The sequence below is a fragment of the Pseudopodoces humilis genome, chromosome 3 (assembly GCF_049639895.1).
Source record: "Pseudopodoces humilis isolate 2021_Gansu_Grassland_sample_001 chromosome 3, ASM4963989v1, whole genome shotgun sequence".
Classification (NCBI taxonomy): Eukaryota; Metazoa; Chordata; class Aves; order Passeriformes; family Paridae; genus Pseudopodoces; species Pseudopodoces humilis.
Window position 1 is genome coordinate 43,604,323 of NC_142202.1, and position 24,879 is coordinate 43,629,201.

Here is a 24,879-nt window from a genome sequence, read left to right on the forward strand (position 1 = left end):
CTTTGTTTCAAACCTCTGGATACTTTGTACAAACAGGCTCAAAAAAGGGCACTTTGCACAGACCTGTTCATTTGGTGCTACCTCAGCCAGGAGAAGAGCCCAGTCTGAAAACTGTTTTTTAACCACGACATTCTTACATTAAAGAAATAATACACTAATGAAAAATAACTTCATAATTGGCACTTGGAAAAAAAAAATGGGAGAAGTGTCTTTGGGCTTCTCCTATAAAATAGTGTATTTCTTATGTTTATCAAAGCCCAATCCACACACAAGAGATGATTCATATGAGCCACTTGCTCTAATAAGTCCTAGTTTATGGGATATGAAAACTGGACCAGACAATGAAAACACAGTTAAAGCACAAGCTAAAGCAATGGCTGCAATTCCTAGCGGTGACTAGGAACTGGGCCACTAAATTCTTTCAAGATATGCCCACCACCTTGGTTTAGAAAATGTGCTGTAAATAATGTTTCCTCCAAGATTCACAGCAATTTTTTTTGCCTGATTTGAATAATACAATAGTAAGAATATTCTCAGTTTCTCTGCCTCCCATTTTGGTGTCTTTCCATTTTAGCCTCTCCCCTGATCAGCATCCAGGTCTACAACCATGTTTTCTCAGACCTCAAGTTTTTAAGAACCTGGCAAAAGGCCATCATGAAGATATTTTTTCCCCAAGAAGGAGCTGGACAGGCCATACAGCTGAGTCTTGTGTGATGTTCAAACACCTGGAATTAGAGATGTAAGTGGCCAAAAAAATATAGCTGCTCTTCAGTCTTTAAAAATTCCCAGGAGGAAGTGAGATCATTTCCTGAAGTGTGTAAATGGCAAGGTCTTTTAATCCACAAAGTAATCCTGTGAGCCCTGGCAATTTGCTTTGGAATTTGCTTTGCTTTCATGAGCTGATTGCATCCAGCAGGATTAGTAAGAGAAGCTACCCCAGATAATCTCTCCTGCCACATGTGATGTTCACCTCTCTACATGCACTTACAATGAAATACTATAAACACCTTATCAGAGCCTCCAGTTCCCACTGCTATGGGAATTCAGGCTGGTAAACTCACCAGCAATCTTCACTTTTGTTTTGTTTTACTGACATGGACCCAGAGCTTGTGGGAGCCTCCAAAGTGCCAGCCCTGACACAGCAGCACTGTGCAGTCATACAGGACATGTGGAGCTTGAGCAGACAGAGTAGGAATTCCCTCTCTCTGTGTAATGATCATATTTCATATCTGAACTGGACAAGAGCATCTGGGTTGTGTCCAAGCACATTTAGGTTGGGTCCTGTCTGTAAGTCAGCTTTTAGCCTCTCTTTCAAGACTGACAACAGAAGTGCCCACTAGCATGAGCTGTGGTACTGGTACCTGGTAGAGGCATTTCTAGTGCCTAGACAGAGCATGAAAACATATTGCCTCACCATACACAGGCTACCAAAACTCCTGCTGCTTTCTTTGCTCCCTCAGGGAGCTCAGGGAGGAGTGCAGGGAGTGGGGCAGGGAGCAGGAAGGCAGGACTGTAGCTCTAAGAATGTAAGGTACAACCAAACTCCTTGAAATCCTCCTCTTTCCCTGTCCTTTACTTTATTCTCAAGCCAGGAGTAGTAACTGTCTTTCTGAGCACAATATTAAGTCATCAAAGGTGTTGTGCCTGCCAAATTTTTCACTGAAGAGAGAGAGTTCCTTTGGGTGATGTTCCTCTGAAGCTATTGTCTCCTCAAAGCACAATGCTGACACCACACCAAGTAACCAAATAAGAGAACTAGTTCCCAAGGATTTGCAGGTTGTGAAACCTGACTCTGCTTTTGCATCCCTGTGCAAATCAACAATAATGCCTGTGTGACCTTAGATCCCAGCTCCCAAGTGGAGACACTCCACCTCAGCTCCTAAGAAGAATAGGCACAAACCCTTGAGCCACAGAAGTGCAACCTACTTGACAAATCTCCTCATACAAAAGTTTCAGAAGACATAAACACAGACCTGTAGTTTCCCTTTGGGGCTGGACAGATCCCATGTGTCCAAGGGACACACCTGGAAGTAACAAGAGAGAAGGGTGAGCTCATGTTAGACTTTTCACTCAAAGCAAATTCTGCCTGCTATGCCAAAATTTCTGTTTCACCTGCCACATCCTGCCTGCCCTTTTCTTCTTTCAAGATCCCAGGCTGGAGCTGGCAGAGACAAGTGAAACTCTGTCTGAGCCATCCTGTGGGTGAGAAGCTTTTTTCAAGGAAGTTATTCTACTCAGGCAATCTGGCAGTCCATAAATCACAAGGCTAATGTTCATTTTAAATTAATGCAGAATCAGCCAGGCAGAAAGCTCCAGTGGCTATAGCATTTCACGCAATATAAATAGCAGTAGTTGCTTTGAACAACATGAAATAACCAAGAAACAATAGAACATCTCTTATATTGTGGCTGCAAAGACTCCTTCCATGCACCTAAGAAAGTAGTGGTATCATTTATTTCATGATCAATGTTTAGGCTTCAAAGGCAAAAATCAGCTTCTTTTCCTTGGCTGATCTCAGGTGAAACTGAGTTTGTTGCTCATCTCCTGCACTACAGAGGGAACAAAGCTTTATGCATTGTTCATCTTTTATCATCATGGAAAAAAAATAAAGAGATTTCCAAATAACTTTTCCCAGGCTCCAATTCATATCAAAGTGCCATTGAACCCATTAACATTGAGGTTCTATGATGGACCAATGGAACCATCCAAATGTGACTCAGGGCTTCTCCAGGGTCAAGAGAGAGACTCAAGGATAAGGCTTGGAGCAGAATATTTGATGGGGAAGGCAATGGCTCTGGCCTGCAGGATTGTCTCCCCACCTCCTGCTTAGTTTAATCCAATTTCCCCTCCCAGGTCTGGCTGTCCAGGGCTCTGGCACAGGCAGAGAAAACACTGAGACAACATTCATTTAAAGTCCACCACTACCTCAGCTGTCTGCAGCTTCAAGCAGCAGAAAGCAGCTGTTGAGGAAAGACATATACCTCTGGGAACAAGCTGCTTGTCTGGTATTAATGAGTCATGTCACTGCTTTTTCATTCTTAAAACAAATTCGGTATGCCTTTATGCACAGTGATGGTGCTTGTGTCACATCTGGCTGAGGCAATCTGCATTTTGGGTGCTCCTGGGAGATGCCACAGCCTGCTCCACCTGGGATGGGAAGCCACATGGGACCCCAACAGGGAAGTTGCTGTGTAAAAACACAACAGGCCAGAGCTCCAGAAGGAAAAACTGAGCAGACTCTGTCACTCCCATGCTCTCCACTGCCTCCCAGCTGTGTAGCTGTACTTGCATTCCCCTAGCCTTTCCTTCTATTTAAAAAAGTTCTAAACATTCACAGTCAACTAACTGCCTTTGAAGCTCCCCTGACCTTCCCATGTGTGCACAACTGCTGCTGCTGCCTTAAACGATGAAGTCAACATCAGCTCAGAATAAACCAGATGAACACCCTACAAACAGGCAAAATGGAGGCAGACTGTTTGCACTGCAGAGCATCCAGAGAACAGGTAACCATGACTCTGTGCTGAGGAACCTGCTTTCATTGCCTGTCAGTGGCTCCATGGGTTTCTACATCAGCTGCCAGCTTGACCCCCTGTCTAAAGAACAGATTTATGTCTAAAGAACAGTTATTTATGAAGGACCTCAAATGCACAGCAAGCAGGGAGATACCCAACTCCACTACAGACAGAGGGGGTTAGATAAGGAGGAGCACAGAGTTCAAATGCTCTCGCTGTATCAGGTGCAACAAGGCTTCATGCAAGTCCTCAGGATCAGCAGGGGCTCCTTGGATCTGTTAGCTGACAAACGGGACAGAGTCACTTGTCTGGGGCCACTTGGACTGTGTGGCTGCAAGTGCAGTATGGGACCTTGCACCCTCCCACAAGATAGCAAGAGGGGTGGAGATGGCACCTCAGTAAATCTGATCCTTTACAGATTCACAGAAAAGAGTTGTTTTTTCCCTCCTTACTTGCACTCTCCTTTATCTTTGAGTGTCATATTTCCCTCAGCAGTGGTGCAGCTTACTCCAAGACCGTCAGTGAGCGCTCTTCTTAAGGCCTCAGGAGATGAAGTCACTCTCTGAAATCCTACACTCTCTAAATCTAAAAGGACATTTAATATATTGCCAGCGATTATTATAAAATACACATGACAGTTCCCAAATCTAGCTTTGGAAAACTCTTGTATTCCTTCCCTAAAAGATTGGAACCCGATACAGACTAGAAGTCAGGTACAGTGTGGCTCAGGGAGGTCTCAAACAGGTCTCCTCTACCATGAGACTTCCAGTGCATATTATTTAACAACAATTTTGTATTATTTAATAACAAAATGGGTGGGGGCAGGGGAGGATGATGCAGGTTTCTGCACTAGGAACCCAAAATATCTCATCCAGGCTTCAGCTGGCTTGGTTTACACCTGCAGCCGTGCCTGAAACAGCTTTCTGAAATGGGAAATGGATGTTTTCTCAGTCATAATCAAAGAAACTCATGATTTCACAGAGACAGTGTGACTGTGGCTGTCATCTGTGTGCAACGAGGCAAGCAAGAGAAACACCATGTCTTTTGCAACTTATGCTTTCAGTGTGTCAACACATTCACCCATCTGTACCTTACATCACCCTGTGTGTATTGGCTCAAATGCAATTATTTAGAAAATCTGTGGAAAAATTGTGTGACCAAAAAAGCTGAAATGTGGTATAATCCTAATAACTCCTCGGTAACAGCACAGAGCTCTTATCACAATCTCTTCATGCATTTGATTTTGCCACTAAGTCCCTCATGCTCTCTCAGGCTAGTTATACTTACAGATCGGAGGTCAGGCTGCATCCAGAATGGAAGATTCTTCTCTGATAGCGTGTCCAATATGAGGGAGAGTCCCTGCCTTCAGCAAGTCTTTAAATGAGATTATTGATTTCATTTTGCAAGCGAATCAAAGTAGATCACCTGAGCAAGAGTGCTGGGATTTGATTTGAGGGGTAAGGACAAAAGGTGAAAGTTTTAGCGTGAAGTGCTGAGCAGAATGCACTAAGAAAGACTCCTCCGGTTTTGAGACTCTCAGCTCTGCTCTGGACATTTTTGGAGAAACTCAAGAGCAACAGAAGCCCTAGTTCTTTCAGCAGCTCATTGAGTTGCAGTTGCTTAAAATGATGTAAGTTTTCCCTTAAGAAGTTCACCAAATAGTAGGTTACCTTCCCTACATTGGTTATCGGATCTAGGCACTGAGATGTGTAAGTTCAAAAGGGCCTTCATCTCTTAAGTGGTGGAGAACTTGAGAGGAGGGTGAAATGATATGAAATACAGGATGGTGCCAAAAGGAGATTCTCCTGTGAGAGTTGACATATGAATTAATGCATCCCCTCATAAACCCAGCTCTGCTACCGGAGAAACACACATAAAAGAAGAAATACTTCATAGGCTAAAAAGCATAGTCAATGAAGCAATACTTCATAGTCTTGCAAAAAGCAACTCATTTTGGAGAAATGAAAATGGTCTCTTCACAGGGGATTTCGTACACATTATTCCCATAATTGCTGTTAGACCATGAATCATTTGTGCCTGGTGTCAGTATATTCACCTGTGGGGTCATGGGTTCTATCAGCAAAAGCAAAGATGCTCTGCCCTCTGTTTTCTGGAGGGAGTGACACAACTCAGGCTCCACAGAGCTGGGCAAGATTTCCTGCCACAGCACCAGTTTACATCAAAGGCATGATGGTGTTTCCTGCCAGACTGAAGGCAGAGCTTTTTTGACGCCTGTTTCTATTTAGGGAAAGCATGTAGTTCTCTCCAGGCTCTGGTGGAAGGAGACTCAACTGCAGCAGCCTGGCCTGCCACAAGCACAGCCCCATTTCAGTAAGTTGAAGTAACTGCATTCCCAGCCAAAATCTTCCATAGGTATAAATGGGAAGGAAGGTGAGCTTTTACCTCTCAACGTGGTGGTGGGTGAGTCACTCCAGCCTGCTGGGATTCCAATCCATGGCACATATCCCAGGCTGAAGCAAGGAAGCCCAGGGCATGCAGAGGGGAAGGCAAGCAGACCTGTTGCTCTTTCAGCTACTCTGGCTCTTGTGATCCTGGCCCTGTTCCCCAACATAATTTCCATTACCTTGAAGAACCATCCAAACAACTTCAGTAACATGATCAACCGAGTATGGAAAAGATGCAATGATTCAGGTGATTCAGGATTTGTGCTATGGAGGCACAAATGTAATGGTGCTCCCCTCAACAATTCCCCTTCTCTCAAGTTCCTGCACAGCCAGAGGGACTCTGAGCACCAGCCTGCCTTGCAGTAGCAAAGACAGCACAAAGCCCCTTAACATATTTTCTACAAGTGCTTTATTTGGCTGCTGATGGCTCCCTATGCAGAGGGCAAGCCCAGAAATGCTCCATTGTTTCACATTGCTGTGCATTAGAAATAACCAGAGGATTTAATTTCAACTCAACACAGGGTTGTTGAGTTTTGTATATTTTTTGCTCTTTGGAAAGTTTTATCTGTGGAGTGTAAAACAAAGGCATAGGTTAAAAAAAAAAATCCCTGCTATTGCCTATTATTTTGTTTGGTGGTGCTTTCTGCTTTGCACTGTGCTTTTGCACTGTCATTTACAAACCGGTCGCAACAATGAATTAATTTACTGTTTACTTGAGTGATGTAGCATATTGAGTTTCATTACAAGTATCCAGAAAACATGTTTCCTCAGATAATCCTTTATGGCCTTAATGCTCGAGGATCAATTTGTCTCACAAGATGAAACAGAGGTCAGAAATTCAATGCAGTGTGACAACACTCCGTTATTCCACTTAATATTATGGCAACATCCTCTGGTACCACAAGTGTTAAGACCTGCATAAACATTTCAATTTGAAATCTTATTTTGAGAGACCTGCAGCTCAGTCATAAGAGATTTGCTGTAGGCAGAACTTGTCATACAAATATTCAGCCTAGAACTAATTTTCTTTAACATGTTCCAACATCTTCCAAAACAAACAAAGACTTCAGCACTTTTAAAAATACAGTTCTCTGTATCTTGATCAAAACACAGGACTTGATTCAACAATGAGTAGCTGTAGTTTGAAGCTAGTTTGAAGCTAATATGAAGTACAGTAAGGTTAAGTGAAGTGAGTTACTCTAGAGGAAAACTAGAATAACACACTAGTAAATCAGGCTCAAAGTCACTTTGTTTATTAGATACTCTCTGAGGGTCTCCACTTGATCTTACTTTAGTATCAGCTTGAACCCAGCCAAACTCTGCCTCTCAGAACAGCACAGCCAAAAAGGATAGAAAACCTGGTTTGTAAAAGTCTGTTTCCAGATGATCATATATCATTTACTGAGGCATCCAACAATGCTTCGAACCTGTTTCAGCTAAGATAAATTGGGTGAGTGCATCTCACATCTCCTGTTTTCATTTATTCAAAGTGAAAAATCACCTTCAAGGGATAATACCTTATGTCAAACACAAACCAGGGCTGACTTCAAATAATCCAAACACCGATCTAGCTTGTAGCTAAAGCAGGTCAGGGTGTTTTGCATTTTGTTCAAGATCTTCATAACATTCATTTTAACATCAAAGGCAACAAAAGAAATGAACGATGAAAAACTACAGAAAACATATTATAGTGCTGAATTCCACACCTGTGCTCCTTTTCTGGTGCTCCTCTTGCACTGAAGGGAGAGAGAAAGGAACTGTCAGTGGGTGACTCACTTCAGAGGGGCTCTGGGATATCACCCAGCTGAAGCCCCTTCTGCACACCCTTGTTTTCCTTCTCCAGCTATTAAGAAAATGTACACGGTGAGTTCAGACATAGGAGGCTTCACTCAAACAGATCTTTGAGAATCTCTAGCAGAAACACAAGTGAGAGGACTGCTACCAAGCACCCTTCTTGGATTTGCAACAAATAGCAACAGCATGTTTGGAAACAACCTTAAACTAAAGAAGTTTATTTTCCTTTCAGTAACCACACTCCTCTGGGGAGTTTCAACAAATGTGCATCTCACAGAAGGTGTACATATGTGGTTTTTACTTCAACTTCTGCCCAACACCAACATTCTTGACTGTGTCTGTCAGGAGTATGTGTGCCTCTGCAGAGGTGACCTTGTGGCCACCTCCATAGATGACATCAACAGCAAAGCATCATCTCCTTTCCCCAAACCACAGCCAGAGAAAATCTCAGATGTAACAAAAGGGAAGAAAAAAAAAAAAAAAGTTGCATGTCCAGGGAGCATTGGGGTTGGTAGGAAAGAGAAGGAACAGGGCAGAAACTACAGTTTTGCTGCATGTCCCTGGAAAATTGGAGTAAATAACTGGTAAAGCTTCAGCTGGAATATTGTGTTCAGTTTTGGACTCCCAGTATGAGATGGATAATAATAAACTGGAGAGAGAGCAGCAGAGAACTGCTAAAATGCTCAGGAGCCTTAAGGCAAAAAGTAGCAGTTGAGAGAACTGAATTGTTTAATCTAGTTAAATCTGATAAAGAAGAGATTAAGATTTAATAATGGTCTACAACTATTTTTGGGGTACTTACAGAAATTAAACAAGCCAGATTTTTGGTATTGCCAGCTGATAGCGAGGGGGAGCATCCATAGATTGTGGATGGGATTCATGCCAGAAAAAACTTCCAGCTTTAGTGGAGGATAATACAGGGTACTCAGGGAGGTTGTGGAACCTCTGTCCTTGGAGGTTTGTAAGACTTAGCTAGACATAGCCATAACTAACCTGGTAAAATGGCAGTGCTGCTTCAGGAGGTTGGACATGATGACCCCTAGACATTCCATCCAGCCAAAATATCTGTCACAAATTATAAATCCTGTTAACTGACAGTGCAACAGCTTCAAAAGGAAATGTGGTTCCTCACAGGGGAGGAAAAAATGTCTCTGCCTGTATGAAAAATGGACTCTCAGCCTTCTGAATCTACACAGGCCAAATGATGTAAATGCACTTAGAGATGAAAGAGAGCGTTTACTTTTCTGGAAATGTTGTCTTAGCATGTTTAAGGTCATCAGATTATTTTAAGAGAACAAAAAGCAGCCTCATTAAAAACCAGAATTCTCTGTACTTCCTGCTCAGATTTGGAAGATAAAGCTCCAGTCGTAAAAGGTTCATAGAGAAGGGCATTTTTTAGACAGCACAATACCTAATACATATTGGGAGTTAAATATACTTTCAAAGGGATAGCTATTCAGCTGTACAGGCTACTGTTTTGGACATTAGAAAAGATACTTCATGCACTTTAAATATAGATATAGCTCCTATGGTAACTTCCAAAATAACCTAGGAGCCCTGAATTTATTTGTCTGCCACTAGAAAAAGTTCTGCAATAAAGTTCGAATCATCTCGTGGCTTCTGCAAAAGCTTGTTTAAAACTACAACCGTGTATTAAAAAAGGAACAAAAAAAATCATATTTAGCCGGTGAAGATCATGTGACCAAGAAATAAACCTTTCCTCAAAGTATGTGAAGTTTCTTGTGCCACTTTTCCTTCTAGATGACTTTAATGAGACAAAGCTGTTGACATTTTTTCAAACCCACTTGATTTCCTGCATTTCCAGCTGTGACCCACAGTCTGTGCTCAGCACTGCTAACACCAGATTGTCCAGAGTTACCATTATATGAGCAGAAGCAAATGCTTCAAAACACTTAGGTAAGTGGGAAGGACATAATCACTTGTATTTCAGAATAGGATTTCAAGGATCATCTGGTTCAACCTTTCTTGGCAAAAGCATGGTCTGGATGTGGCAGCCAGTGTTTGACCACTGGATGTTTGCTGTGTGCTGTGGACAGTTTGAAAGCTATAGGATGCAAACAAGCAGCTGCAGCACGTGGGGCAGATGAAGCCAGTGCAGGAAGGGGAGCAAAAGAGAGCAGGGAGCCTGCAGGCCAGCTGGGCACTCATAACAGGTATGCGAGACTTGTCTAACAAAAGGCCTCACAAAATAATCTGCAAGATGCTAAGGAAAATGACACTTTCCCCCGGTGCCAGATGGGACCATGCAATTTAGGAAGCTGCTCAAAGCTGCACAACAGGAGCAAGACATAAAAAACAACCTCTCTCCATCAGAAGACCAGAGTATCTCTGTCAGCAATTACCTTGCTCTCATCTGTATTCTGATCAAATCAAGTATTAGACCCTAGACAGCCTTTTGATATTCCTGGCATATTCCCCTCAAGAAGAACGTGCAGGTGGATCTACAACTCTGATGCCTCTGAGCATCTGCATTTAGCATCAGCACAGCTTAGAATGCTCACTCGCATTCACAGCACCAACTAATGGATTCATGCCATCAACAGTAACTGAATATTTCCACATCACTCTAAGAAGTGCAGCTTGGGTATTTCTGAGAACTTTCCTAGAAATGAAAAATAGCGATTTTTATGGAGGGAATTTGTAGTGTTTCTAGTAAAAACATGGACAAATCATTATTACCATATTGTATCCATTCACTGCAATGGGGTTTGCCGTACACCTGGTGTGACAGAGAAATGGTGGTGCATTCAGGAATTACAGAGTGACCTGTTACATATGCAAACCTAGTCATTTTTCTCTTCTTCACTCTAAGAGGATTATGAAAGCATCTCTGTGACATTATAAAACATTTTGAAAGGATGCTCCTCTGTGTTAGTCTGCAGATTGATTTCACTCTCTCTCCTTAGGTTTCTTTCAGACTCTCTCCTAGTTCATGTTTGATTTATTAAAAAAAAGAACAAACTAAACCAACTAAAAATAACCAGCAGCTGAACAACGCATGTAGGATGTTCTGCAATAACAAACTAGGACAGACTGGAAAGGAAAGTACTGACACACAGTCATAGTCAAGAATTCACACTTTAAAAATCCAAGAGGATTTTATGCCTGAGCCTTAATAAGGCTATTTACAGATGATGAAACTCTCCTGTCAGCATCCCTTTAAAGTTTCTCTGTATAAACATCAACAATCCTGCTGGACAATTGGCGAGACATTAGGAGGCTTATGGCATGCTGTGCTGTAAAGCTATCTAGTTTTAAGCAGCAAATGACTCATTTAATAGATATGGTTCTGTTGAAAGAACATTCTTCAGAGCTTAGTAAGAAGTTTAAACCACATTAACATTAGAAATCAATAAGCCAAACCACTGCGGACTACCGAGGTCACGGTTAATAAAGAACGACTTCAATTTTATTTTCATATCCTGTTTTTGGTCTAATCACTTGACCTCATTTTAAAATATGGTCTGGACGTAATTTGCCATTCACACAAAGAGACTGATTCTTTTCCCGATTTTACTCTCTTCAGTAATTCCTATTATATTAAGTCTGATTTACACCAGAGGAGTTGAATAAATTTTCTGATAATTTTAAAGGAAATCAGCAACCCAGTTTACAGAGCACAGCTCGATTTAATGGTGCCATTTGGACTTTTTCTGGCTACATGATATACAGCTTCTGTTGGCTATGTGGCATAAAAATACACAGGAATGAGCCCATTGTTTGCTTTCTCCTTTGAGTGGCAGATCACTGTCCGAGCTGTGTAGACTGCAACTGATGGAATGGCATTTCCCCCTTTGGAAACAAGGTTGCCTCTGGTCTGCATACAGGCTGAAAGCACGCTGAACATATCTGCACATTAATTAGAGCTTATGCTGAACATCCCCTACTCATACAAAAGTATTTCAGCATTTCAAACAGGCTTTGAATTGCTCAAGTATTGAGCCACCCTGAAGTTCCTTGCTAAGCTGTCTCACAGGAAAAGACACAGAAAGGAACATCAAAGGATGTTTGTACCTTTACAGAACCCCACGTGTTTCCTAAAAAATGAAGACATTGCAAGTCTGAAGGAGCTTTTTGTTTTGTGCTGGTTTTTACTGAACCCCCTGCTGAGAAACTCAGTTCTTAGCAAACAAAAGGAACACCAAGAATCCAGAAGCTGTGGGCCAGAAGACAGGCAGTCAAAACAGCTTGAAGTTGCACTAGTGCTAGAATATACTTCCTGGAGCTCTGGTCTTACACACAGGAGAAACATTGCTCATTGGAAAGAAACACTGTGTCTTGGATTTGGGCAAGGAATATCCATCATCTTGAGTATAATGTCTATGCAGAGGCAGAAGCACAGTACTGACAAGAATGCAGAAACCTCAGGTTTCCATCCAAAAAAAGCCTTCAGAAAATATTATCTATCAAAGTTATGCCTGAGCTGAAAGCAAGTTACAATTTAGTGGTAACAAGAATCTCAGATGACCAGACTACTATTTGCTACTGGACAGCCCTGGGGTCGTTTATTTATTCTATTATTAACAGCTCTTGTCACTCAAATAATCATACATTTTCATACGTTTCAAAATAGGAACCTAAGACAAAAAGGAATGAGTTTCTAACACTTTAAAATTGTGTTCAGTATGACCAAGCCCCATAGCTTAAATTCAGTCATAACTATCTGAGTTTTGCAGACCTTCTCCAAGGTTTCTGGTCAGGGCTAACACATGGGTTTTCTCAATGTAAGCTCACAATTGTTTTCTGGGTTCCAAACAGTGGATTTACAAAGCATAAAACAGGTTGTGAAAACTCCCTATTATTTTAAAGCTCTAGTCTTTGGACATAGAGTCATCAGTCAATATATTACCCATGGTTACTACTGCTGCACTTCACATATCCCACTTTTTGACATGGCATGGTTTTGTCTCCTTACTTTCCCATAATCACTCCTCAGAACTATTTTAAACACCTCCAGCTGATGCCTAGACACATGGGCACCTGAACTGGTATCAACAGCATATTCAGTAAATTTAAATTTTTCAAGATTTCATAATGACTTTGGTCAGAAAATGCTCATCTGCTGGTTTTTGGCAGCAGCTCAAGCTGTGTCTGTTACTCCACTGTGAATAAATGGCTTCATGGAATGAGACATCTGAGACTGCCATGGGAAACCTGGTCTGACTCTGTGAGGGGGGATATGTGGGAGCCAAGCAGGGCACCTGTCAGCTTCCTGGAGCCACCCTTTTGAAGGGGCTTCAGTCCCAGCAGTGAAAGTTTCTGGCCCTGGGAGTGTGACTGCCAGGGAATCTCATGAATGGGCACACTGGGATGTTTCCTTAACCATGACCACTACTGGAGTAATTCTGTGATGTTGTATAACAAAGAAGCCTTTAAATAGCCATGGTTAGAGGAGGACAATAAAATATGAAACTAAGGACATAACACAATTTCCCTTGAGAAATCAATAAAATAAATGGGGTTGCAACATTAATAGATTTGAAGCCTTCCAGTGATTTCTAAACTAGCAGGCTATGAACAATTTGGTCTCTTCATTCCATTCCCTGGTCCTGCTATGACCTTTTAAGACAGTGCAACAGCCAGAGATTTCCCCCCCCCACCCCACCTTTTATTTTTAATTGTTTCCCTAATGAAGGTTTGGAAAATCTGCTAGATACAGTTATTATGGAAATATGTGGACTGGTTGTTTTACCCATCAGTCAAAAATTGCACCAGCCCTGCTTTCTGCTCTGTAGCCACTGTGGAGCTAACACAGCAAAAGGCTTCGGCCCTGCCACTCTATGGCTGGCCAGACCAGGCACCTATTTCAGAACTTCTCCTTCTGCCACTGGATTCTCCATGACAGAGTTAAAGGCAACATGCTGAAAGACAGAAATTAAGGAAATTCAAGGAATCAAAGGAAAATTAGCTGTGTTCACGGAGAGGAGAGCTGAGATCAAGATTTGTATTTGCTTTTGAGTTGAAAGACATCGTAGTCTTTGCTGTGGAAGAAATAAGAGGGGATGAAGAATAACTTGCTTTGACAATAGTTAATGGCTCTGATGGCTTCAAATTGTACAACACAAATTTCTGACTTTCTGACTTTCTATATTAGAACCAGTCAGCACTGAGCTCAAGAAGTGCTGCAATGACATAATGCACATAGCGAGTCTGCTTTTTTCCATACTGAAAATTGCTTTCCTGAACAACTGCTCTACAATTATCTAGTTTGCATTACAAATATTCTAAACATTTCCCCACATTACTGGATTCTAGACACAGAAAAAGATGAACTATTTTGAGAATTTGTATTGAATAACACACAGAGGACTTAAACAGCTTCTGTATAAAGCTATCACATGCCTAAACCAAATAGAATATCCTCTCAGGAACAAAAAAAACAAACCACAAACTTGAAATTATCCCTTGTGTTTATAACAGTGGCCTCAGAAAAAAACTGTACATAATAAAATACAGTCCACATTGTGATAAATGTATCAGTAAGGATCCCACCAATAAAGATATGTCACTTCTAGGGCAGAAGCAGAACATTCTGTAATTTTTCCAGGGTTGGTGTTTTTCCCTCTTGCAGAAGTAAACATCTGCACTGGCTCGTATTTGACTTCGGCACCTCAGAACTGCATAGCATGGCTTGCTGTGCTGGGAGGACTTTGTTGACATTTTAAACACTTCCATATTACTGTTTTAATTCAGATCACAAACACATCTTTGAAGTCAATTTCCCAATCACCTCTACTTACTCAGCTTCAGATCATATGGAATGGTCTTAAGAGCACAGAGCCTTCAGACAGAGCCAACTTAACATGATTTCAGCCACTAAAAGGCATCCAGTCATGGAACTGAACAAGGAAGAGCCTGAAAGATCTCCAAAAACCTGGGTTTGCAACACCCTGAATTTTCCAAGTACTCCACACTTGTTGCTCATGTACATGTAGTCTTTGCCTTCATGTGTCTAAACCAGGCATTTTTTGTGAGCACAACACTTCCAAGAGGATTATTCTTAAAATACTCAGTTGATTCAAATGCCCAATTAAACGTCCTTTACCTGTGCCAAAACAGGTCTCTGACAAATATTGTATTCCCATGTCATTAAAACACTAACAGCCAGACTAAAAACTTTTCCCTGTGGTGAAGGTTCATTAAGGAAGAACCACGTGCTCCCAACACGACTGCTTTTGTCAGCAAAAGAAACAGGAGATCTATAGACAAAGATTTCTGTTGGTTTTGGAAATCAAACATTTTCAGTTGGATGGGAAAAATGGAAAAAACTGCTGAAAGTCCTTTTTGTGCACACAGTTATAACTGCTGGTTTTCAATAACTGAGATAAAGAACTAAAATGAATATTGGACTATAAACTCCTATACAAACCTAACCGTGTCCCTTCAGAGCCAGCTTACCCTCAAGTTCATTTTGGTTAGCACAGCTTTCCAAAGGGAACAGACCAATCCTCACAGACATGTGTTCACAGACAAATTGCCCAAGTTGTTCAGCACTGTTATTTGGCAAGGTCTCCAGCCAGATGGGTTTGCTAATGACTTCTCTAAGGTGCTTAAATCAGAAGCTACTGTAACACATGACTGCCATGTTTAATTACCCTGTTAATACAGCTTAGTGGATATTGTTTGGTGTGTAAAAGTCAGAGTTTTTGATGAAAAATACAATACAAAATGGTCTTGTAAATTGCAATGTACGGATACTAAAGGCTTGATTATTTGCCCACATACAACCTTTCCTAAGAGGAGTCTCTCAGAACAATAGTGAAAGCAGTGACAGACATTTGTTCCGTTTATAAAACATTTCTCAGCCAAAGTGCACAAACAATGGACATGGAATTCTAGTTGCATGAGTTGAATATATTTTATTTTTTAATTATTCAACAATTTTCCATATGTTTGCCTTAATGCATTCAGCAGCCAATAGGAAGCTGAAGGAGATAAAACTATGATCTTGAACTTTTTTTTTTTACCCCCCTCAGGGTAACTCAAATGTGCTCATTAGCTTCATTTAATTTTGCAAAGGTGTCCATTTTAGGTGTAGACTTTAAGCTCTGTACTGTACACAAAGCATCTCACATATGCTGACACTGCAGTCAAATCCTCAATCGCTGGCACAAGAAGATGGCAAGTTATTTCCTGCTACAACTAATGCATAAGCTAGTATGAAGTAACTAAACCTCTTTTGAACATTTTCTCCAGGATCATAGGCCACTGATCAATGCCTACGACCAGCCCAAGCAGCTTTTGTTCAGACTGGGGAAAACACCTCCTGGGTTCCAGGACAGGACGTACCAAAGAAATTAATGTGATAATGGTGGCAAACCCTCCTCAGTAACAAGGGATCCTGACAGCTCTGAGGGGTTGAAATGTCTCTGGATGGATGGAGAGCCCAGGGACTGAGCTGAACAGAAACCTGAGTCATTACTGCGAACAATGATTACAGATAATACAAGATAAAATATTTCAGGTTTAGATTTTTAACATTTATTAAAAAAGCAGGATGTATGTTCATTTCAAATTAAACAGTTAAAAATGTTAAAGCATACAAACAAATCAATTGTGTACTAGCAGCATCCAATTGTTAGAATTTTCTAGAACTCCTCAGTACAGTCTTGGCAAGCTCAAAATATTACAACTTGCAACCAACTGACCTCACCATAGTGCAGATAAAACAAACTTTATAAAAACAACAATTTAAGGTTAAATAAGCTTAAATAAAGGTGTTAAATACAAGACACTTGATCAAAGCTTCTGTACAAAGATAGACAAATTTGGCATTGTACAACTGATTGGCTGGCTCACACCATACATGATTTTAATAGTTAAGCAGTGTAACTGTTTAGCTGAACATCAACTATACAAAAGTAACTGAAGTTGGGAGTGGGCTAACCCCAGTGAGCCATTTACAAGGCATGTGTATTTTTAGAAAATCAGAACACTGTTTATATTCAGGCACCATTTGTTCCTGCAAATAAATAATCTCTAATGTATCTGCATCCAAACTAGTGTTAAACACGTCAGTGCTAACATTTTATAAACACAGCTCTGTGACTATTCACTATACCTCCATTCTTATTGCTATGACAATGTGGACTGTGGAAATAAAACTACTGTACATACAAAAAAATAGAGCACCTTTTAAACATTAAAGTATATGTCTGGTTATTCTTTTTATCTTACAATACTGAAGCCCAAGCTAATTTAAATTGCTTTAACATCTTCACCAGCGCACCTGAAATGCAGGAACTAAAACCCCAAATATTCCTCTTCAGGCAAGCCCCAGCCAGAGCAAGTTCTAAAAATGTCTAAAATGACACTAAGGATTTTTTACATTCATCTGCACACAAACAATTATCTGCTATTCTCTGCTTTCTTCATATGAATTTAAAGACGGGTTGCCACAGTTCTCTCTCCTTTTCAGATGAATAAAGCTGGACAGAAAATGCAGCAGAAACACCTAAAATGGATTGTGAACACAGTGAAATTATTACCCTGCTAATTCAAAAGATACATCGTTCAAATCAGTACTTTGCAGGGCCCCAGCCATTAAGATTTTTTGTCTATCGTATTAAAAAACCATTCTGTGAATTTCCTCAGTTGAGCGGCTGCTGTTTGAGATTCTTCCTGAAGCCTCATGTTATCTTGTCTCAGGTGCTGTACCTCTGCTTGGAGAACTGCCTTGTCCTGTTTTTCCTGGTTAACAAAGATACAAGTTGAGCAAAGTGAGCAGTTGTGATGACAACATTTACTTTTGTTGTTAATATTTCTATGCATGTCATAACAGCTATATTTTGTTGAGCTCCCAAATTCATTCTGACAACTATTAACTGTAAGTTAATTCCCCAAATACGCTCCAACTACCTCATTCATTCCAAGAAAATACTGCAAGCTAAAAAAAGCCCTAGATGTTACTTTAATATAAAAATTAAAGTTTTACGCGATTTAACAAACCAAAAAACAAAGAAATATCAAGCATTGAAAGCATAAGAAGCTTTTAGCTATAATAAGTGATAAATATAATAAATTATGTGAGAGCCCAAGTTGTAAGTAATTGTTTTCAAGCATATATTTAAAGAATAAAAATATCTAATTTCAAAATTTCTCCTGACATGATTTTTTCTTTACCAAAAGCAGCCTCATTTCAATTCTCCTGGCATTATCTCCAGCTCAGAATTTTGACAGCAAATGAGGCACTAATCAAGTCCTTGCTACATGACCAAGGTAGCACAAGGAAACAGGGATGACAAAACCGGAGTGCCAACTACTTAGCAATGGTGCCCTGTCAAAATCCCTATCCTTTGTTAAATCCAAAGTCCCATAAATGAAGATTAAGTGTTTCCTTGATTCTGGGTGTGACTATTTTTATGACAGCTGTTCTGGAGTAAAGACCTGTAAAGTACTTAGCCTTGGGCCAATTTCCTCACAGACCCATTTCCACAGAACCCTCTGCACCTCAGTGCTCTGAGCAACCACTGAGCTCTGCTGTCTCGTTTAACTGATGTTCTTCTTTCAAGCCTTTGATGATTCTGTGTACAAATAAAACCACTAGAACTGGGCAGCAGATACGGGGCTAATGGTCTCTTACCTTTCTCAGGTCAGTTTGTAGTTGCCGCAGGATGACTTCCAGTTGGTTTACTTTTCCAGTCAGAGTACTCGGAGCATGTTCCCTGCAAAGTAAACCACTCCCTTCACTCTGAGTTAGTGAAAAATATTTTCTTCCCAGCTTTAGCAGAGTTACACTTTTAGTAATAGCAAAGGAAACCAATCAGTTTAGGCACAGTTAGGAAAACAGAGACAAAACCACCATCAGTAAAAGACTATCACTAGAACATAAATCTTGTCCTGCAATATCTGAAATATGACACTACTTGTCATGCAAATCAGGCAGGAGTAATAATGATTTTAAGAAGGAATGTTTTAGGAATGACTTGCACATACCCTCACAGAGCAAGTCACACTCACTGCTCCACGGTGTGCAGGCACATTGCTTAACAAGCTGCTTTCTGATAAGGACTGCACTAATCTCATGCAAGATGCAGCTGCAATTACTGCAAACCAAAAGAGCCGTAAAGACTTCTTTTGTCTGCTGTGCAGCAGTGTCATTTTCAGTAAAGGATAAACGTATGGCTTAATGGAGACAAATATTTTGTTTAAAGGTCAAAACACATAAAATATTGCCACAGGTTAATCAAATGCATGACTGAAGGAAAATACTGAGAATAGCTTCTGTTTTCTGAATGACAATGAGCACTGTGGGAGACGATTCCATGTACATTATAGATGCAATTAGCCATCATGTCAGTAATTGTGTCCAAAAGAGAGCAGGTGAAGAGAGGCTTTACATACAAAGCTGAATCAGCTGCTTCATGCAATTGCACAAATCTGGCATGGCTAAAAGGTTTGCCATGGCTAAAAGGGGAACATCTTTAACAGTCTTTTGCAATCCTTATTGATCATTAGCCTGGGGAAAGATATGAACTTAAAAGTCATTACAATAAATGCGCTTTACTATGTAAGCTAGCTAATTTGTGTAAAATTGGTTCAAATTAAAATGCAACAGTCTAACAAGCAAGAAGACTTTCCATTTCCCATTCTCCCATTCCTACAATTGAAGAGCAAAACTAATCAAAGATGTGTTTTTCTTCTAAAGTGTGGTGGTGGACAGATTATACTGCTAAAACTGTATAAGAATAATCTTTAAATTAACAATATTCCTTAGAGCAGGATAGGTGGAGGGGTGGGGGAGGAATCATTTCTCCGAGAGCACTGAGAAGAATTTGAAGAACTGGGTAGTTTGGCATAAATTCTGCAGTCCTCTGTTACAGGTTCTCTTAATTTACCTCTGTATAAAATAAAAAAAATTATGGGTTTGCAAATAGTTGCAAAGATAGGATAGACCCTATTCCAAGGTTTGAGACATTTGCTGCTGATCAGGTTATTGCATCCTACAGAGCTGAGCTCCCATTATTAGCTTTATTAAAATGAAAACAGAAACAAATGTAACAAAAATTATTATTGTAAAGGAGGAATACAGTGAGAAATTTGACTATCTGAAACTCTGCATCTAACCTTGATCTGTGTTACAGACCTATCGCAGTGAGAGAGAAGATGATATGAAGAAACAACATTTTTTCAAAACTAAAGGAATTATAAGTCAAGGGAACAAGTCTGCCACCATACAGCCATGAAACATGCATACAGGCAATTTGACATGCAACATTAAGAGAAATATTTTTAAATATTTTAATATTTAAATATAATATTAATATTTTAAATATTTTTGCAAGAAATATGCTTTAATTCTGACATACCCAGCATCCTCAAGAAAATCTTTTCCATCTGGGGGACTCTCATCCAAAGGTAACCCTTGTGGTCCTTCCAAACCCTGAGCTTGCTGCATATCATTCAAGGTGCAAAAAGACGCTACTCTCTGATCTGTAAAAAAGTAACATAAGGATACCTCTAAACCTGGACAAAATGAAAGGCTATATTACAGCCATTACCCTGGTTCAGTTAGTGAAATGGATGTAGGCTTCTACATCTCAGCGTTGAAGATAAACAGCAGATGTATGTACCAACTAGTTGGCTTCCCCACACCTGCATCCAAAGGCAACCCCAAAGCAATTTTTTATGTCTATCAGCAGTATGACATTTTGTCTGGACCACTTAATGCTGATACGAACAGTAAATTGGTCTTGATGAAATATGCAGAAAACCATTACAGAATTCAGGGCCACAACCAATGACAATAATCCAGGAAAAAGGTCTGCATTTTTTTCCATGGACTTAAAGCCCTCACATTCCTCAGAAATCTTCACTGTTCATTTTGCACTGCTTTACAGCCTCAAACATTTGCAGAAGCTGATGGTAATCTGCATACTTGAAAACCAATAAATTCACACTATTTTTATCAATTGAGTTTTTATTATAGGTATTACTAAGGCACTCTATTATCTGCATTCAATTTCACTAGAACATAATCTAACAAGCACAGATGCAATTACCTATGGATATACAGTGTGGTTGCCAAAATACATCAGTCACCACATAATAGAAGTATGCCATGCAGATCATCATTGCACAGAACAGGAGTAAATGATGCATTCATTAGGATTTAATTTGTCTTCTTTACAAAAAAAACAACAACAACAAAAAACCAACCAAAATCCATATTCTGTGGAGATTGATCTAGCTTATTTCTGCCAAACAAAATCCATGTCTGTAGGCTTGTATGAATTCTGGCGACAACATGCCTGCCTTGCCCTTTCTCCCCTTGCTCTACCACCCCGCCAGGCCCAAAGCTTGCATTATCATGCAAACGTGCAAACATAGGAAGTATGAAAAAAAGTTTACAGAAGGCAAAAGTCATCAATCCCAGACCATCACCTAGAAACGGCGTCTGATGACAGAACGGCCCAAATTCTTCATCTGAGTCAAAACCTGGAATAAGATTTAGAATGTTCCTATAAACAAGACAGTCCATCCCCACTGGGGCAGCTGTGGCCCTTGCGGCAGCGCACGCAGTGGGTGGGATGTTCCCCGTGCAATTCCTGCTGGCGCTCACTCCCAGCCTGGCCAGGCCATTTCTACACAACACCGACATCGCAGTGAGCGCGAGGCATCACGCCCTGGGTCTATAACAGCAACACCCAGCACAGTGACACAGCATGGCAACTTGGCAGCATACAGAAGAGGACAATCCTTCAAACCCTCAAGGACACAAACAGTGAATACAGGCCAGATCTCTTCAAACAGGAAGGACAAGTTCTACCAAACAAAAACAGGAAATCACTATAAAGCTCTTTGTTGGTTTAAAAAAATCCCTTCAGCATAGCACAGATCGCCAATTCATTCCATAATACAATGAACAAAAGTTGCATGTCTGATTTTGTCCAATTTCAAAGACTGCAGCACATTTCCTCTGCTTTCAGCCTTAATTTCTGACTACTGATGGATCTCAGCAATACGAACATGACTATTCCACATGTGCTGACAATAAGGTAAGATTAAAATTTTAAACACACAATCAATGACATCATTTGCAGATTTGAAACCCACTAAGATAATTAGATTTACTTTGTACAGATAAACTAAAATTAGTTTCCCAGATCAAACACAGTATTGTCCAGAAACAAGACAGTGTAAACAAGCAGTCTGAAGTACACAGATAATTATTGATTTCACCTTCATACTATTAACATTTTCATTATAACAACTAGTTTTTACAAAGAAAAATTAATTGTATTTCTGGGTACGATTCTGTAGAGCTAGATTCTGGTTTCTCCAAATTACAGGGACCCCTCCTATTCAATTGAAGCAAAATGTACATACTAAACAGAAAAAACTACATGTAAATCTCAGAGTTCTTGTTTTTAACTGAGATGTCCCTGCCAAACTCCAAAGAGAGTCCAACCACAGAAAACTATTTGCAAAAAATATATTGGTTTTTATATTGAAAGTTTAAACAACTGACTTGGCAAGACCAAAGACGAGACAAAAAATAATGTTTAAATTTACAGTACAAGAGTCACACAGCTGTAACCACTAAGAGTTTGAATGTGGATTTTCATTGTACCAGACCACTAACAGAGGCCAGAAAAAACTCCAGGCAATTTTGGTGTACTGGAAGCAGAAAAGGCTAAAATGAGTAAAGTGCATGAAGCCACTCTTTCATTGTTAAGGTAAAGTCTACCCACAAATATACACTGACATATGCATTGAAGCAAGAAGAGTTACAAATGCATGCCCTAGAAATCACCAAATGTTAACTAAATATTGTCATTTTTTTCTTTTTCTAGCAGTTTAGCACACTACTTTGGTTAAAATAATTATCTGTCATGCTAAATGATTCACTTCTTTCTCATTATATTATGTGTAGCTTTACATTTAGCTATGAAGATTTTAAATCAAAGTATTAAAATAACATTAATTATAGTAGCACAGATGTTTCTGCAAAGATAAATTTGCATTAAGAAACACTGCATTTTGATTGGCACCAGTAGACATTCATAAAAATCACCTGGAAAAAAATCAGGAGTTGCAACCACCAATTTTAATGAACAGGGACATCAGAAGGACTATCTTAGGCTTTTAATGCTCACAGCATGACTTATCAAACACTAAACAGCTTTTTTAAAGCATAACAAATCCATTTGAAATAGAACAAATAGTACGAAGTTCTATTAAAGACAATACTTGATATTTGTATTTGTGTCAGTTGTCTTTTATAATTACAGTGGTAGGTATGGACATTCAAAAATGCTTCTCTGTTTTGTCCCCAAAACATGGAAAATATCTAAAATGTTCTAAAAATATCATCAGCAACATAATACACACATTGAAGGCCAGTCCTTCTTTCCTAACTTGAAGATCTATTGGAAGGATAATACAAAAAGAGAACTAAAAATATTAGTTCTCTTCTTTTCCCTTAGTCTTTTCTGGGATTTCTCCTTTTTCAAACCTGGCTTTCCAATTTATTCTAGAAATCCCCATATCTTTGCCTTTACTTAGTTGAGCATGCTTGCTTTCTTTTTGGTTCTTTAACTTCTTTTTCACCCCAACTGCCCTCCCTCTTTTGCCGTACAGTCAAACACAATCCTATTTATTTTTTATTGTTTGCTTCAGGGATGGATCCAAAACATTACAACAGAGTATTTCCATCATGTGAACTGCTCCCTGGTTATGTCTCTCTGCATTTCCCAGTGAAATCAGAGAAGGAAACTGGGAGTAGCCTATCCATGTGTGGCAGAAATGGCAGGATTCCCCATGCTACTGACCGGACCGACGTTAGCATGCCTGCAAAACATCATCTCTGAAGAAATATCAGTGTCTAAACTATGTCTTGCAAAGGAAGGCAGTGCAGAGTGTTAAAATAATGCTCCACTGTGTTCCAGCTTAGGGGCACTGACCCTCCACAGAGGCAGCTCAAGCAAAAACCCTTCCCTGATGCAGCTTCAGGGGCTTGTGGAGTTAATGCATGCACAGCTCTCCATCACACTGCACAGACCTGTCTTAGGAATAACAGAAGATTTTCAGAAAAAGCTTCAAGTAAATATTCAGCTTCCCACAAAGGTTCTTGTCAAGCAAATGCAGTGAAAATGAAATCCTGACAAAGTGAAAAGCATTATATACTTTCAATTAAAAACAAAACAAAAGTAATAGCTTCTTCCACCCTCGTGGAGCACAGTTTAAAAGCTGCTGTTCCACACAGGACCAAGGCTTCAGTTGAATAAAAACTAATACGAATCAACAACCTTGTCCACTCTTCATCTGAGGAGAGGAAGAAAGTGAAAAATGAGACTACTGCTCTTGTTACACCCATAAGGAAACTCCAAGTACAGACGATGGCAGCAAAAATCTTGCCACTAAATTTAATTGTTAATCCAACTGATGGCAACAATATAAGCACCTAAAAAGTCTATATCTAACATGAATCAAGATACAATTGCTTCTTAAGACAGACATGAAAGATCATGAGGCCCACATTAGGGATGTTGAGCTGATCAAATTATATAAATTGTCAACACAATCTGGAGAGATCACAAGAGAAAAACTCTGACCTTGGAATCAGATTGGTAATCCTGATAAACTGATAGTCAGAAAAGACATAGTACAAAGAAAAAATTGAAATGAAGTCCAGTATCTAGGTTCTAGAAGAGAACACAACTTCAAAATCTCAGGCTGGCAAAGCCAAACTAGAGAAAACCTCTAATTTCACAGATTCAGTATTAAAAAATTCTTTTTAGTGATTCTTTCCATTGAAAGTGGGGAGGCAGCTGTTTGTTTACTTTTTTTTGTTTTTTAATATGGTCCAATATATGAAATGTGATCCCATTTTCACACAGTTAAAAAAAAAAAATCAAAGCAGTTTTATATTCAGAAGTGGACAAACTTTAGAATCATCCACTCTCTTTTTCACATTGATGGAATGCAGAACAGCAGTTCCAAGCTATTTTCAAATAGGAAGCTGAAGCAGCTTCTAAGTCAACAACATTAAATACACATGGAAAATGCACTGTTAATTCATATGCAACACATTCCAGTGATCTTTTAGGACATGCCTATCAGTTATTCTTTTTTAAATGACTTTCAAATTTCAAGACACAGGATGAAGTTGAATAAGGGTTTAAAAATTCCATTCCTTGCAAAAG

At 39.8% G+C, this 24,879-nt stretch overlaps 1 protein-coding gene across 3 annotated transcripts in view; it reads right to left on the reverse strand.

The window, feature by feature from the left end:
• Positions 1–16,206: 16,206 nt before the first annotated feature.
• Positions 16,207–24,879, reverse strand: part of SIPA1L2 (signal induced proliferation associated 1 like 2) — a 127,020-nt gene continuing 118,347 nt past the window's right edge. For 2 of the 3 annotated variants that reach the window (XM_014263642.2, XM_014263641.2), the window contains 3 exons: positions 20,041–20,164; positions 18,315–18,396; positions 16,207–17,422 (listed from right to left, as the gene is read on the reverse strand). In XM_014263642.2, the coding sequence (XP_014119117.2) occupies positions 17,276–17,422; positions 18,315–18,396; positions 20,041–20,164 (353 nt within the window). In that variant the 3' untranslated portion in view covers positions 16,207–17,275. Of the gene's footprint in view, positions 17,423–18,314; positions 18,397–20,040; positions 20,165–21,115; positions 21,170–24,879 lie in introns of all 3 variants that reach the window. The other variant, XM_088052883.1, reaches the window with a different exon arrangement.